General features: G+C 51.9%; 1 protein-coding gene and 1 long non-coding RNA gene across 13 annotated transcripts in view; one reads left to right on the top strand and one right to left on the bottom strand.

The window, feature by feature from the left end:
* The window catches only part of SMARCA4 (SWI/SNF related BAF chromatin remodeling complex subunit ATPase 4), an 87,421-nt gene that overhangs the window by 65,205 nt on the left and 5,374 nt on the right, over positions 1-16,842 (top strand). For 6 of the 12 annotated variants that reach the window (XM_082380172.1, XM_082380168.1, XM_082380167.1 and 3 more), the window contains 2 exons: positions 4,533-4,589; positions 5,087-5,349. In XM_082380172.1, coding sequence (XP_082236298.1) covers positions 4,533-4,589; positions 5,087-5,349 — 320 coding nt within the window. Of the gene's footprint in view, positions 1-4,532; positions 4,590-5,086; positions 5,350-7,175; positions 8,144-16,842 lie in introns of those variants that run through there. The other 6 variants (XM_082380174.1, XM_082380170.1, XM_082380173.1 and 3 more) reach the window with 4 other exon arrangements.
* LOC309623369 lies at positions 5,361-13,106 on the bottom strand. Its single transcript, XR_014241339.1, has 3 exons — positions 12,953-13,106; positions 8,137-11,443; positions 5,361-5,486 (listed from the first exon to the last, which is right to left on the bottom strand). It is a non-coding gene; the product is annotated as an uncharacterized lncRNA (long non-coding RNA).

The raw sequence follows: 16,842 nt of genomic DNA, 5'->3' as shown, positions 1-16,842 counted from the left end.
GCTCGGCCGCCAGGATTGAGGCCTTGGTCCGAATCCTGGGCAGTGCCCTTCGGCCGTTCTTGGTCGGTTTTCACTCACGACAGCGACCCTTCACACGTGGGGTCAGGTTCACTCAGTTCCTCCTGATGGAACTCGGGGAGGCACCCCTGTGTGGTTCCCGAGCTGCTCAAAACCCACTTCTGGGTGGAGTTGGCCCTTCCAGCGTCAGGTTTAAGCAAAATATTGCCAGTCTTTGCATGGGGCTGACCGGAGGACCCAGGGATATATTGGGGATCGTCAAGTCACCCTGCGAGATGGTTGAGAGTGGTGACGGGGTCAGGCAGCCCCGCCTTTGCGTGTGTCACCCCTGGGAGCTGTGGGGGGGGAAGAGGGAGGAAGCCTCCGCCTGAGGCTCCCGGCACCAGCTGCTCATGGAGGTGACGTGAGCACCCGTTTTCAGCAGGTGGCTCCCAGCCCTCACGGCTGCCCACAGCTGAGTCAGGGCTGCGGGCGGCTGCTGGTCCTCCTGATTCAGCCCCCCGACCCCACCCGAGCAAGGGCGCTCTGCATTTGCACAGGGGCCTGGCACTGCGGTTACAGTGACAAATCAGACCCCATTCCTGCTCCAGGGGTTCTGAGTGTAGAGGTGATGATTAAGAGTCCAACCCTCGAGTTGTCCCTGAGACAGCACTTGCTGAAAGGCAGGTGGCGGCTTTCGGTTACGCCCTGCTGAGTGCCACACCCCGGAATGAGCAGCTGTCTCCCCAGGCCTCTTATCACACACCCTGGGGTTCCCCTTAATTAACTGCTGCCCCAGTGCTTTTTCAGCCATGTGGCCAGGTGGCCCTGGTCCCCTCCTGGGAGCTCAGAACACCCCAGACTTGCAAGCTCGCCCACTGAGCTGTGCACCAGAGGGAGCTGTTGAAACATGCCAGGAACCACGGAACCTCGGGTGGGGCAGGTGGGGTGTCTCATTCCCTGCCATCAGCCCCGGGCTCCAGGGCCCAGAAGAGAACCTCGGATGAAGGAACATCAGCCCAACCACAGTCCCAAACGGCTCGCGTGGGGCCTTTGCCAGCCCGGCATTACTGAGACAATGGGTGCCCTTTAAAAAAATAGCTGCCCACGTGCTAATAATAATAGTTGGTGCGCATTTTTTTCTCCTTCCTCCCTTTCTTTGAGAATAACTTACATACCACAGAATTTACCCGTTTAAGATGTACAGTTCAGTGATTTTTAGTATATTCACAGAGTTGTGAAACTGTCACCACAAATGAAGCTCAGTACATTCTCACCCAAAAGAAACTGTTTTCTCTTTAGCTATCTTCCCATCCCTTTATTCCCCCTAGCCTTTGACATCCGCTAAACAACTTTTCTGTCTCAATAATTTTGCCTAAACAGGAAATTTTCTATAAATGAAATCATACATTTTGTGATCCTTTGATGTCTGAGTTTCTTCACTTAGCAAAATATTTTCAAGATTCATCCAGGTTCTAGCATATATCAGGACTTCATTCTTTTTATGGCTGGATAACGTTCCATTATAAGAATATACAACATTTGCTTATCTAGTCATTAGTTGACAGACCGTGGGGTTGTTTCCACTTTTTAGCTATTGTGCATAATGCAGTGGTGAACATTTGTGTACAAGTTTTATGAGGACGTGTTTTGATTTCTGTGGGGTGTGTATCTAGGAGTGGATCAAATGGTAATTCTGTTTAACCTTTTGAGGAACGAAAACTGTTTTCCAAAGTGGCTGCACTATTTTACATTCCCACCAGCAGCACAGGAGGGTTCCAGTTTCTCCAGGTCCTCGCTGATACTTTTTATCTGCCTTTTGATTCTAGCCATCCTAGTGGGTGTGCAGTGGTATCTTATTGTGGTTTTGAATTGCTTCCGGTGGGGTGGGGTGGGGTGGGGTGGGGTGGTGGTGCTAATGGTGTTGGGCACCTTTTCACATGCTTTTCGGCCATTTGTAGATCTTCTTTAAAGTCTTTTATCAGATATATGATTTGCAGATATTTTCTCCTATTCTGTGGGGTGGTTTTTGTCTTTGTTTTTCACTTTCTTTTTACATATTTTTAAAAATTATTTTATTTATTCATTGTTTTTTGGCTGCATCGGGTCTTCGTTGCTGCGCTCAGGCTTTCTCTAGTTGCGGTGAGCGGGGGCCACTCTTTGTTGCGGTGTGTGGGCTTCTCATTGCAGTGGATTCTCTTGTTGCGAAGCATGGGCTCTAGGCGTGCAGGCTTCAATAGTTGTGGCTCGCGGGCTCAGTAGTCGTGGCTCACGGGCTTTAGAGCTCAGGCTCAGTAGTTGTGGCGCACGGGCTTAGTTGCTCTGTGGCATGTGGGATCTTCCCGGACCAGGAATCGAACCCGTGTCCCCTGCATCGGCAGGTGGGTTCTTAACCACTGAGCCACCAGGGAAGCCCCTGTTTTTCACTTTCTTGATGCTGTCCTTTGAAACACAGAATTTTAAAATTTTGATGAAGTCAAATTTATTTGTTTTTCTCTTTTCACCTGTGCCTTGGTAGCATGCCTGAGAATCCATTGCCAATTGATGGTCACAAAGATTTACCCCTGTGTTTCCTTTCAAGAGTTTTAGAGTCTCAGCTCTTACATGTAGGTCCATGATCCTTTTTTTTTTTTTCTTTTTTTTTTTAAATTTATTTATTTATTTTTGGCTGCGTTGGGTCTTCGTTACTGCACATGGGCTTTCTCTAGTTGCGGCAAGCGAGGGCTACTCTCTTTTTTTTTTTTTTTTTTTTATTTATTATTTTTGGCTGTGTTGGGTTTTCGTTTCTGTGCGAGGGCTTTCTCTAGTTGCAGCGAGTGGGGGCCACTCTTCATCGCGGTGCGTGGGCTTCTCATTGCGGTGGCTTCTCTGTTGCAGAGCATGGACTCTAGGCACGTGGGCTTCGGTAGTTGTGGCACACAGGCTCAGTAGTTGTGGCTTCTGTGCTCTAGAGCTCAGGCTCAGTAGTTGTGGCGCGCGGGCTTAGTTGCTCCGTGGCATGTGGGATCTTCCTGGACCAGGGCTCAAACCCATGTCCCCTGCATTGGCAGGAGGATCTTAACCACTGCGCCACCAGGGAAGTCTACCGTTGATCGTTTTTGAGTTAATTTTTGTGTATGGCGTGAGGTCAGGGTCCAACTTCATTCTTTTGCATGTGGCTATCTGGTTGTCCCAGCACCATTGTTGAAAAGACTATTCTTTCCCATTTGAGCACATGCCATTTTTTTAATATATCATACTCAATAAAATTTACATTAATAAAAGAGATATTTACCCAAATCAGACACTCCTCTGTCTTAGTGGTGGACATGTAATTCGCACCACTTTTCTGGCAGCCACTCTGATGCCATATGTTCCCAGACCCTGTAGAATGTGCCTAGCTCTTGCCCTTCTGGGCTGACCTGCATGTCTAGGGCACAGGACCAGAGACCCCAGTATTAGATTCCTGGGGCTGCTATAACAATTACCACAAACTTGGTGGCTTAACACAACAGGAATTTATTCTCTCACAGTTCTGGAGGCTAGGAGTCTGAAATCTAGGTGTCAGCAGGACCATGTTCCCTCTGAAGGCTTCTTCCTTGCCTCTTCCAGCTTTTGGTGGCCCCAGCATTCCTTGGCTTGTGGCCACATCACTCCAGTCTCTGCCTCCGCCTTCACGTGGATGTCTGCAGTATCTCTCTTACGGCCTTTTCTGACTCCTTGGATTTGGGCCCACGCTAATACAGTATGATCTCATCTCTGTTCTTAACTTATTACATCTGCAAAGACCCTATTACCCCATAAGATGACATCCTGAGGTTCCAGGTAGATATGAATTAGAGGGGACACCATTTGACCCACTGCGTGCCCTGCCCCGTGCCAACCTCCTCTCAGTCCTTCCTGTCTGCTCTGTGCCCTCCATGCTGTTCCTTTGGCCTGGATGCCTCCTTCCACCGCCCTGACCCTTCAGATCTGCTTAAGTGCCCACCTTTGGGAAGCTCTCCCCAACCCTGACCAGGACACATCTGCTCCACCATCCTCAGAGCACCTCTCACCCTCCTTCTTGGCACTCGGCACACTTGTCGCCATGTTTGTGGGCTGTGTATTACTGTCTCCCCTCCACGAGGGGCTGTGTTCAGTGCCTGGCCCCGTACCTGCACTCAGATGCAGCCGGTAACTGAGATGAATAACCAGTGCGTCCGTTTGGGTCCAGGCCCCACTCCCGTTTCTGATTCCAAGCCCCCCTAGAAAGCTGGCTTCCCATCACTTTGTGTTCAAGGCTAAAACATGCAAGTTAGTTATTATCGTTGAGAATTAACACATTGGAACTATTTTAAAGTTAACATTCACGTTTATGTTCTTCAACTCAGCGGTTTCACTTCCAGGAATCTATCTAAAAGAAAGACAAATGTCAGTTATGGCGGAACTTAGAATAGCCCACCCACCCATCCCCGCAAAATTGGAAAGAACCTAAATGCCCAACTACAGAGGAAGTTAAGTTAAGGCCCATTGTACAAGGAAATACTATTAAATAAGCATTAAAAATTATGTTGCAGAAAAACGAGAGGAAGTATATCCAGGACATAGTAAGCAAAAAGATGAGTCGTGATGTGGTATGTGGCTCGATCCCAGCGCTGCCTCGCTTGTGCACATGTGCGTGGGAAGGTGGGCCATCCTGCAGGTGGAGGGTGGGGACGGCTGCACAGCAGGAGCGTTCCCAGTGCCACTGAACTGCACCCTTGACAGCGTTTGCAGCGGCTGACTTTATGTTATGTGTATCTTACCACAGTTTTTTAAAAACATGGAAACGTGGTCTAGAGCAGAAGTGTTGACGGGGTCACCTCTGGGTGGAGGGTTTACAGGAGCCCACTCTTCAGGCTTCGCACAGTGAGGCTGTGACACTTAAATGTGTAACATACGCCGTTTATCTGCGAAGAACGGGCTTGGGTGGGCCGACATCGGGAAGGCAGAGCTGGCCCTCACGGCCCCTGTGCCCTCGGAGCCCGTCCGGAGCCCCAGCATGTGTCCCGCCCCAGCCAGGCCCCCGGGTTTGCGCCGCGGCCTCTGCTTGTCGACCTCGGTGCTGGCTGTCCTATTTTTACCACTATTGACCCTGAAGGCCATCGAGGAGGGCACGCTGGAGGAGATCGAAGAGGAGGTCCGGCAGAAGAAATCGTCGCGGAAGCGCAAGCGGGACAGCGATGCCGGCCCCTCCACCCCGACCACCAGCACCCGCAGCCGCGACAAGGACGACGAGAGCAAGAAGCAGAAGAAGCGTGGCCGGCCGCCTGCCGAGAAGCTCTCCCCCAACCCGCCCAACCTCACCAAGAAGATGAAGAAGATCGTGGACGCTGTGATCAAGTACAAGGACAGGTAAGCGGGGGGCGGGGCGGGCGGGCTGGGGCCGCTGGGAGGGGCCGGCGAGGCCGCTGCCCGGGCAGTCGCTCCACAAACTCAGGTCGAGTCTCTGTCTCGGAGCCTCTGTCCTCGTGGGACGTGACATTAACGTCCTGGAAGAGGGGAGACAGGCAGCGTCAGCCGTGGTGAGAGGCCGGGGGAGGTGACGTTCAAGAGGAGCCCTGAGGAGGGCAGGTCTGGGGACAGGTGGTCTAGGAGGTGGCCGGTGGGTTCGAGGCCAGTGGCAGGGTGAGTGTGGGAGAAGGGGGTCTGTGCTGTGATGGAGGCCGATCACGTGACTGGTGGGCCGTGGTGAGGAGGCGCCTGTGGCTGGAGCAGAGAGCCAGTGGCTTTCCTTCTGTAGACAGTCCCCTGCCCCGCCCCGCCCCAGCTGTGGTCTCCCTGGCCCATCACAGGTCAGCCGCTTGTGGAGAAGACATAGACCAGGCTCCTCACTAGGCACGGGGGCCCCTGCCCTCACAGACACGCCAACCACAAGACAATGCATGCTTTCCGCTTTGTAGATCCGTTTGTGGATCATGAGTACTGCTTAAGTAAGAAGAAGAAAATAACGGCTCTTCCGTGGCCCTCCTAGGAGACTTGTGCCCGTCCTACCAGCGCAGGGTGGGTTGCGTGGAGCTGCACAGGGCAGCCAGGGGCATCCTTCCGCCCCGCCCCCCCCCCCCCCCCCCCCCAGTGTCTGTTCCACTTTCTGCTACATGCAGGTCGATGAGGCTGTCCCCGTAACGGGAGGGTTTTACAACTTGAATTCATAGTAATGCTTTGAGGTCAGTCACAAGCAAAGTAGGGGAGAATTTTAATCTGTCTGAGGGAATAGTGTCAAGGCATGAGCCCATGGTGTATCATTTGGAGAAACTGTTACCAAGCCTGTGATTTCAGGGGGTGGTGATGGTTATAGTACCCCAAGAAAGGATACAAATTGCTCTTTAAGAAGAATCCTTTACTATTGGAAGAGAAACAAATGATGAAGTGGAAAAGAGGCATATTTAAGTTCACCTGCTGGGCCTAAAAATGTTACGTTTTGGGCTTCCCTGGTGGCGCAGTGGTTGAGAATCTGCCTGCCAATGCAGGGGACACGGGTTCGAGCCCTGGTCTGGGAAGATCCCACATGCCGCGGAGCAACTGGGCCCGTGAGCCACAATTACTGAGCCTGCGCGTCTGGAGCCTGTGCTCCGCAACAAGAGAGGCCGCAATAATGAGAGGCCCGCGCACCGCGATGAAGAGTGGCCCCCACTTGCCGCAACTAGAGAAAGCCCTCGCACAGAAACGAAGACCCAACACAGCCATAAATAAAATAAATAAATAAAAAAACCCAAAAGTTAAAAAAAAAAAACAATTTAAAAAAAATATATTACGTTTTGTGTCATTGTGTTTTGGGGTTTTTTTAAGTGTATATTGGGTTTTTTTTTAATTAATTAATTTTATTTTTGGCTGCACTGGGTCTTCATTGATGCACGCGGGCTTCAGTAGTTGTGGCTCGCGGGCTCTAGAGCACAGGCTCAGTAGTTGTGGCACATGGGCTTAGTCGCTCCGCGGCATGTGGGATCTTCCCCGACCAGCGCTCAAACCCGTGTACCCTGCATTGGCAGGTGGATTCTTAACCATTGCGCCACCAGGGAAGTTCCTTGTGTCAGTATTGAGAACAAAATATTGAACTCATTTGCAAACTTCACCTTGGAGGCAAATTCCACAAAGAAAAAAGTAGACCAACAATTATTTATAATATGGAATGTGCAAAAATCCAATGAAAATAATAGACCCTGATGTTTTCTTCCTAATAGTATTCTTGCAAGGGAACCTTAACATTGTCAAAATGAAGAAGACCCTTGAAGGTCAGTGGGGAAGGATGGACTTTTCAAAAAGTCATGCTGATCACTGGGATATCCATATGGAAAAGATGAGTATTGACCCCTCCTCACGCCATACACATATATTAATTTGAAATGGATTACAGACATAAACATGATGTAAATCAACTATATTTCAATAAATCTTTTTTAAAAAACCCATAAATGTGAAAGGTACAACATGGGAAAAAATCTTCATGTCCTTGAAGGAGGCAAAGACTTCTTCAGTAGGACAGAAACGCCACTAGCCATAAAAGACTCACAAGTTAGACTTCACTAAAATTAAGAACATTTGTTCATCAAAGGACACCCTCATGAAGACGGTGAAAATTGCCACAGACTAGGGAAAGAAAATTCAATTTTAAAATGGGCAAAAGGCATGAACAGACACCTCCCAGAAGAAGATACCCCAGTGACCAATCAACATGTGAAAAGGTGCTCGGGACCACCACATCGAGGTCATTACGAGAAGGAAATGCACAATAAAATGAGAGTGAGGTGCCTCCTCACACACACCAGAAGGGCTAAAATTCCTTTTAGTTCCACCACCAAGGACGTGGAGCAGTAGGACCTCACACCCTGCTCATGGGAGCGTGTGGCTCTGGGCAGTGGCTTCTGCAGCTCGACACACAGATAAAGCTTCTGACCAAGCCACTCCAGTCCTAGGCCTGAGTGCATGCATCCACCAGAAGACAGGTACAGGTGCCTCCACAGCAGCTTTGATCGCGACTCCCCTAAAGGAGACAGCCCAGTGTCCACCCACAGGAGAACACGTCCACAGCGGCCTCATCGAAGAACAGAATTCTAACGGCCACGAGAACAGACAAACTACCACTCCCTGGAAGAATCTTACAGACACTTGGTTGAGTGAGAGGAGCCAGACACAGAAAAGTACCTGTTGTACGCTTCCAGTTACAGGAAGTTAAGCTGATCGACGGTGATGAGCATGGATCAGTGGTCGCCTCAAGTCGGAAGTGACAGGGACGGGACACCAGGGAGCCTTCTGGGACGTTGGGGTCTTGGTCTGCACATGAAAACCTTCACCAGGGTGTACACCTAAGATAAGATGTGCGCACTTTCCTGTAGTAGGTTACACCTCAGTTTAAAAATAGTAGACACTTGAAATCGGCATCCTGCACTCGATAAGGCCTTGGATATTTTCAAACTAAAAAAAAATATGTCAAGTGTCAGTCCACTTTCTTAGTCATCCTATGACTCAGAGAAAAGGCGCTGTGCTTAGCTGAAGGTCGGTCACGTGACAGAAGAGAAGCTGGCTCCCCTGGCTGCTGCAAACAGCTGTTCTCTCAAGCCCGTGCAAGGCTGGGTGATAACTCGGGCAGTAAATTAAAACTAGCTCTTAGGGTTCAGGGGCATCTTGTCAAGACTGGCCTGTGGCAGGACACCAAGATCCTGGTAGGGATTCTGAGATCCAGCCTGATGAGAGCCCTGACACTGCAGTCACAGAGCTGAGCTCCCAGGTCTGTCAGACCCATGTGGTGGTGCCTCCGTGGAGGGCTTGAAGCATGGCTTATGTTTAAACCTCACGTCCTCCTGGAACAATGGCCCCACTGGACGGGGAGTTCGCCATTAGACTGGGGAGAAACTGCAAAGGAGTTACAAGTGGGACGGAGAATATGACCATTCCAGGAAGCCTCCCACGCACTGGCTTTGAGAAACGTTTGGTTCTCAATTGGAGCAGGGCCTTCCACTCGCTGGTTTGCTGGTGGCCACACAGGAAGAGATCAAGCAAGGCACATAAACTCAGGAAGATAGTCACATCATCCTGGTTGAAATGTTACTTCATGGCAGATGCTTTCAAAGATGATGTTTGGGTACAAACTTGACCTACTTAATGGACATTTTTGATGTTCTTATCAAAACATAAGAATTTGTAACCATGGGGAAAACTACAATATGGTTCATGCAGCTGTAGGGTTAGGCACGGTTTATAGACCACCCTGTCTTCTGACAACAACTGCAGAGTTCAGGGTCCCCAAGACCACCCTCAGGCTCGATAATTTCCCTAGAAGGACTCTCAGAAGTCTCTGAAAGCTGGTGTACTCACAGTTATGGTTTATTACAGCAAAGGGACACAGATTAAAACCAGCCGAGGGGAGAGGCGCAGGGAGCAGCGTCCTCCCCGTGGAATTGCCGCCCACAGTGACTTTCCTGGCAACATTACGAGAAGATGCACACAGAGCATTGCCAGCCTGGGAAGCCTTGGTGTCGAGGGTTTTTATTGGAACTTGGTCAGTATACCCGGCCGACCTCCCACGTGGCTGCCCAGTCTCCAGTCCCTCTGTGGTTGAACCGATGCCGCTTGACCCGACGCCCCTGCCTGGAATCACACTTAGACTGTGCCAAAGGCCCCCAGCTAAACAAAGGCACCCCACCAGGCAGGACATTCAAGGGCAGAGACATGGCCTCCCAGGAGCCAAGGGCAAAGGCCAGACCTTTCTTTGGGCCAGGTTAAATTCTTTATGACACAGCTGTCACGTACCTGGAAGGTTCTGAGGGACTGGCCACCACGCCACACCAAGGAGAACAGGAGTGGAACGAAACCAGAGGTAGCTTGACGCACACTTTCTTGTCTCAGACTTCCGATTGCTCCTTTCCAGAAGAGAAAATGAAACTTTGGATTTAAAAATCCCATTTGCTTGCTAGAACCCTATGGTTAGCTAAACTCTGTACTTGAGTTAAATGTGGATCCTGAGGAGAGAACTTAACTGTTACAGCTTGGTTCTTCCTGGACACCAAAGAATGATTACAGGACATCGCCAGCGTTTGGATTCAGAGTGGGGAGCCTGCCTTGCTGAGCAGGGGCCGTGGCGCTGCTGTTCCTGCCCCTAGTGAGCGTGGTGGGAGTGGGGTTGCACCTCGAAGCAGTGACCCCAGAGAGAAGCGGCTCGGCCATGCCTCTGCTGCTGAGTCTGAGCAGGGCCGCCCCGCCCCCAATTTGCACCACTCCAAATGTTGCTACTGAGTGTTGATTTCAAGATCCCTACCCCCCCACCACGCCCCGCCCCAGTTGTGTTAAAATACCAGTGCCGTCGTGTTTGATAGAACCTTTGCGTGTACATCCTGATCTGCACGCAGGTAATGTCCTGATTTGGAAGCTTTTGCGTCTTTCACTTGTGTTCAGATTCAGGGCTGCCAGGCCCACCCCTCCCAAGGCCCCAGTGCACCCTGTGAGCGGCCCTCCCTGGAGTTGTGAGGTCTCCAGCCTTTGCAGCTTTGACCCTCTGCTGGGTGGCGGTGAAAATACGCGTCCTCCCGTGGGGTCACGGTGGGAAAACGCTGGAAGAGTGTGCAGTTTTACGCAACTGAGGGCTGGCACAGGCAACCTTGGGGTCCAGCATGGCCTCCGGGAGGAGTGCCACATAAGCAGAGCCTGAGGAAAAGCAGGGGCCCGCCGGGGAAGAGGAGGGAAGGAGCATCACAGGCCAGGGGACTGCGCATGCAGGGGCCCGGAGGCCAATCCCGCACGCAGGGCCTCGCAGGGTGCCTTCTCCTTGGTGGCTGGAAATCCCAAAACTGCACGGAGGAACCCTCGGGTTAACAGCCAGAAGTGAAACTGGAATTAAGGAATTAAGCTGGAAGTAGGGATTTTCACTTTAAAATATCTAAGCGCACCAATAAGTTAGGCTGCAGAGGGTCAGGTTGGGATTTGTCGCGGAGCTGCGTGTGCTGCCGGTGGGTGTCTTCTCCCCTGGTCCTTCGGAGGGAGTCAGCAGCTGGTGGCCGAGGCATTTAGGCACCGTCTCCAAGTGCCAGTCAGCAGGTGTGTGCTCCAGGGCGCATCCCGTGGCGCCTTTCGGATGGCGTCAGAGAAGTGCATCTGCTGGAAGGCGCCACCTCAGGGGACAGGCTCCAGAGGACCCCACAGAGCCCCTTGTGTGCCCCGCTGGCTGATGTGTAGAGCTTGACCGTTAACTGCTGCAGGGCAGAGTCGTCACTGCTGTAAAGACTGTGCGTTGGACAGTGGAGGCGGATCGGCACCAAGCTTCCTGAATTTGATCATCGAGCCGGGGTCATGGAAGAGAACATCTTTTTTTTTAGGAGATACTCATAAGTTATTTCCAGATGGTTCAGAAAGTTGGTGATGTGTACAGGCCGCCCAGGCTAAGCCTCCCAGGGCTGAGCCCCACTGGGTGGGCCCTCTGGGTCCGCTTCTCCTGTCCTCTTAGCAGGAGGCAGCAGCCCTGTAAGGACCATAGGGTTTGAGTGTCACAGAGATCTGGGATCAACACCAGATCCACTGTGGGTGACGAAGGGCCCCACCACATCCACGGTGGCAGCTTCACCCAGGCCTGGTGGCCACTGCCCAAACCCTATCAGCACTTGCCCTCTGCCCTTGCAGGAGCCCTGCATCACCTTGAATCAAAAAGCAGATGGCTCTTCAGTTGAAAGGTTGTGCTTTGATTTGCAAGAAAATCTGGGACAGTGTAATGGGCTTCAGGGCAGGTTGTCAGGCAGAAACATTCTCTAGGAGAGGACACCCCAGTTGGCTCCAGGCCCTTCAGAACAGGCCTCTGGGGAGAAGGGAGAGGGTGGACGGTGGGTGGGTCTGGGAGCCCTTTCCTGAGGGGGCAGGGAGGCCTCAGGTTTCTCCTGCCTCGGCCTTTGGAAGGGTGCACTGGCCCTTCATCGGGAGCCCAAGCTTGGAATGGGCACTGCAGGGCAAGAGGCGGCCCTCCGCCTGTGGGGTCAGCGCTGTCTGCTCAGCCCCGAGTCCAGAGCCTGGCGTGAGAGGCGCCGAGGTGAGGTGTCTTGAGAACAGTGCTGATCCCCATCATTAATCCCCGGGCCCGCCTGAGCGTGGGCACAGGCCGGGCTGCTAGCCGAGTGGGGCTCAGAGCCACGAGAGGATTAGCCCAGGTGGCCTTGCTGCGCCGTGGTGAGGTTCTGAGCCTGCCACAGAATTTGCGGGAAGAAGCCCCACCTGCCCAGTTAGTCAGGCCGATTCCATCTCCCCCCCCCCACCCCCGCTTCACTCCCTGCTGCTAATCGCCATGGTAGGGACAGAGCACGCCAAAACAACAACAACAAAAAACAGGGTTCTAGTTTTAAGGGTCTTAAAACTAGAATTACACAAAAGCTTAAAATAGGAGAGGTACAGATAGATACCTGGACTCCGGAAACAAGTAGATATGGGTGAGCAGGTGGCAGCCTGCCCCTCCCGTCACTCTGCCCCCCTCGGAGTCCCCTGTGAGACCCTGTGACATGCTCAGTGCGTTTCAGCGGGCATGTGCTGCTTCTGTACTCAGGAAGCAGTAGAGGAACATTCGTGAAAATATCAGTAGAATAGGATAAACAGGTAAGGCAGGAGGTGTAAAATGGAAAATTCCAAACAACCAGGGGAAAAAAAACGGGGAAAGGATGAATAAAAAGGTCCAAAGTCAAGGTCAAATAAATGAGAAATTACCAAAACAGAGGTAAAATTTAAAATGAAGCCAGGAGACAGCTAGATAAAAGAAAGGCAGATTGAGAAGTGTCAAACTTCTGAGGTGAAACTCAGAAACTAAATTAAAAATGTAATTTAACTAAGATTAAAAGTTAAGAGGAGGGAAGAGAGAGTGTCTGCGGGGGCCTCCGCCGAGGTGTGGAAGTGGGTCTGTGGGTCCCGGACGGTGGCAGCACGGTTTCCCCACCCGCCGACCCCCAGACACACCACAGCCCCTTGGTCCCGGCAGTCCAGGGATCCCCAGCACCCGTAGCTCCCAGGGTGGCCATCCTGCAGACCCTGCCACTTGAGAAGCAGCTTGAGGCCTCTCTGCCTTGGCGTCGCTCGGTACTCAGAGCTGCGGATGGTAACATGGGGGCTCCAAACAGGAAGCACGCTCCTCAAGACCGAGGTCACTCAGCCCTGCACTCACATGACCAGCTCCGCCCACCCCTGGCCACAGCTCCTGGGCTTGCTGTGCCCCTCATTTTCATCTTCTCCCTGGTCCTGAGAAATGGTCCTTGCAGTGCCGTGAACAGTGCTCGTCACCCGCGGCTAACATCCCTGAGCAGCTGCCACGGCAGAGCACAGCACTGGCCCTCGCGGCGTTCAGGTCAGCTTGGGGAAGCTGGAACGTACACTTGGAGTAGATGCCACCCCCGAGAGCCAGGCTGGATTATGATCCGGCTTCTGCTGCTTGCTGCGTGACCCTCTTCTCCAGAATGAGGGTTTCAAACTAAGTGGTTTCAAATACAGCTTAGCGGGGGTGGGCGGGGGTGGTCAGGTTTTCTTTAAAATGAGATTTGGATTTCATCGTTGAACTGTATTAAGAGACATGAGCCCCCAGGTGTGTCATTGGCTCCTGTAAAATAATCAGTTCATTAGAAATTTTGGCTCATGAGATTCTTAATCAGCTTTGTGACCTACAGCCAGTCCAGCCCTCAGCATGTGGACCCTGCAGTAAAGCTTCGCCACGCTCCCTCTTTGTCGGAAGAGTGTGCCAAGGGCGCAGGGCAGGCAGCCTACAGACCTTCCTTGTTGGCAGGTTCCTTGGTGAATATCATTTCCTTTCACCCCTGCATGAGTCAGGGGTTTTTCTGTACCACACGGCCATAAATCTGACCCTGACATTGACCTTTTAAGGGTGGGTGCCTGGCAGGTGGAGGCTCTTCGTGAATATGTGTGAGTGGATCTGCCCCAGACGCCTCGCTTTTCTAATTCTCAAGAGATCCTTGACTTTGTAATGGGTCAAAAAAGTGAACCTGGAAAGTCATTTTGTACTAATCCCTCTTTAATGTGTGTCACTGTATCATTTTCAAATTTCACGTATGGTGTACATACACGTATCTGAGATTCTGTTTCAGATAAATGTTCTGCTGCTAAGTCAGTTTTTAAAATCCTGAGCTTCTCATATCCAGGACCCTTGCTGGCTCAGTTCACTGACTAAGAGTCAAAAGAGAAAATAGCCCCAGGGTGAGAAGATGTTGTCAAGAGGTGTCATGGGAAGAGGGTCTGAACTGCACTCTAGGAAGGAGAGTGGGGCTGAGGGACTGGGGAGGAGGCAACTAGGATCTGTCTTGAGTACCATCTTCAGTTGATTGCTTCTGCCTGCCTGAGGCTATCAGAGCTCAAGAGAGAGTGCTCTGATCCATTTGCAATGTCTGCCCTGGTCAAAGGGTGAGGACTGGAAGGCATCAAGCAGTATGTTATCATGCCCAATACAGACATTCTTTCTGTTATTTTCAGGATTCATACCAGGGGTCAACAAACCACATTTGCAAACTAGCAAAAAAAATATAGATATGGCCCACCACTTGTATGTGTATAGTCTGTGAATTAAGAATTTTTTTTTTAGATGAGTTTCAGAGAATCAGAAGAAGAATACTATTTCATGATGTGAAATTATATGAAAATCAGATTTTGTTTCTTATAAATGAGGAACACAGCCAAACTCCGTTGGCCTACATGTTCTCTGTGGCCACTTTGGTGCAACGGCGGCAGAGTTGAGTAGTTGTAACAGAGGTGGTATGGCCGACAAAGCCTATAACATTTATACTGGCTGTTCATAGACGAAGTTTGCTGACCCTTGATTTAGAACAGTATATGGGGGGAATTCCCTGGAGGTCCAGTGATTAGGGCTCCACGCTCTCACTACCGAGGGCCCGGGTTCAATCCCTGGTTGGGGAACTAAGATCCCGCAAACCGCGTGGCGCGGCCCCCCCCCCAAAAAAAATGAACAACAAAAAGGTACTAGAACAGTATATGGGAAAGGATGGAAGAGACCCCTGACTTAGCTTAGGGGACCTGTGCTCAGGTCCTGCCTGCCACCAATTTTCTGTGTCTGGGCCAGCTCTCATAACCTCTCTGGTTTCTCCATCTGTTGGAATGGGATATCGACGGATGACCTCTTAGATTCTGAGAGTCCGTGGTTCTGTCCTGTTCAGGGGTTTGGGTCTGTTTTTTTGTTTGGTTTGTTTGGTTTGCTTTTTGTCTCTTCTGATTCTGTTTCTCCTTCACATGTTATCATTTTGTTTCAAGGACACATCAAAGGATGTGTCCATTTAGACTTTGGAGCTCTATGTATCAGGAGCTCAGGTCTAAGCCCCGCAAGCAGAACAGGGGTTCCTTTGGCTTGGAGGCCATGGAGGAGTTAGTGTAGTCTAGCTTTCAGGACCCAGAGCCACCTGCCACCTCTCCCCTTACCCCTGTGGTGAAACACAGCTCTGGGCACCTGAAGGTCCTCTGGTCCTCAAGGCCTCACACACCAAGAAAAAAGACCTCTGCTTCCCCAGCTCCTGGTAGAAAGGCCCAGGGAAGGGCTCTTATTGGCTGGCTGTGTCCCAGGCTCTTGCCTGGACCAGTCCCTGAGACCAGACGGCTAAGGAGCTGTGCTTGGTCGCACCGTAGTCTTGGGGGGAGAGGTGGGGGCTCAGTGACGGGCAGCCCCACCAGAACCCTGAGTTGGTGTGGGGGAGGGCACATTCCCATAGGGAGGAGACCATCTGGGCAGGTTAAATAATAAGGGTCCCAACCAGGGCTCTTCGGGCTCCAAGGAGAAGGGCTTAGAACACTAGGTAAGGCCTCCCCCACCGCGTGGTCACAAACCTCGTTCAGTAAGAAATGCCCTCTGAGCTAGATGTGGGAGGAGTTGGAGCTCCAGGCAAGGCCCTGGTCACTCTGAGCCCTTCTGTGTCTCATGTCCGAGTGTGATGGGGACAGGGCAGTGAACGAGGTAGAAGAAAATCCCTGCTGTGGGAACTGACATCTAGAGGCTGGAAAATAACGTCACTGTCATATGTAACAGCAGCCACCATTGCTGGTGTTGCCAAAAGCCAGGTGACAGGCCAGGCTGGAGGCATTAGGGCCATGGTGGGTGCTTCCTTTCTTTATATCCGAATTGGGGTCACAGGGCCAATCCTGACAGCCTCAGGATTCTCTCAGGCTCCTTCACTCACGTGCCCACCGCTGCCAGGCGGCCGGACGCAGAGCAGAGCCAGAGATGGAGTTCCAACAATTCTACCTGGTAGAAACTTCTTCAGAGCAAGTCTCACAAGGCAGGAGGCATGTCTCACCGACAGTGGTGACCGGGGAGGCCAGGCCTGGGGGCTCACCCTGTGGGATCCCGTAACCTCAAGTTCAAGAGGAGGCCAAGCTCGGCCAGGTGCTGGAGGTCAGGGAGGCTCACAGGAGCAAGCACTGAAGGTTTGTGCCTTTATGTGTCATCTCAGTCATCCGTGTTATTACGAGGTGTCGGGAAGATGACATTTATGCGGAGGTGAGGGTGGGAGCCGGGGTTCCCTGGGGGAGCAGCCGCTTCGGTGATTCTGAGGTGACTGAGTAGGTGGAGAGGGGTGCTGACATCAGCGGTCACGGGCAGCCCGTCCTGGAGGGCCAAGTAGCCCCGAGGAGGGGGGCACCGGTGAGCGAGCCTGGAAGGCCGCGCCAGCCCCTGGTCAGGGGTGGGGGGGAGTTCTCCAGGGGACTTCTAAGGATTAAAAATGACTTGTCAGCACTTTGGCAACGAAAATCTTATGGCAGTGGCTTTTTTCAAGAGGTCTTCTCCGTCAGGGCGGTTTTAAAAGTCCCCCGTGACCCTGGCGCCCTGCCCCTCCCTCACACATGACCAGTTCTAGGCCCTCTGCCCTCAGCACGTTGCAC

Source organism: Balaenoptera borealis, assembly GCF_965194805.1.
Source record: "Balaenoptera borealis genome assembly, chromosome: 2".
Lineage (NCBI taxonomy): Eukaryota > Metazoa > Chordata > Mammalia > Artiodactyla > Balaenopteridae > Balaenoptera > Balaenoptera borealis.
The sequence above is the reverse complement of the archived record's forward strand: the minus strand, read 5'-3'. Positions and strand labels throughout refer to the sequence as shown.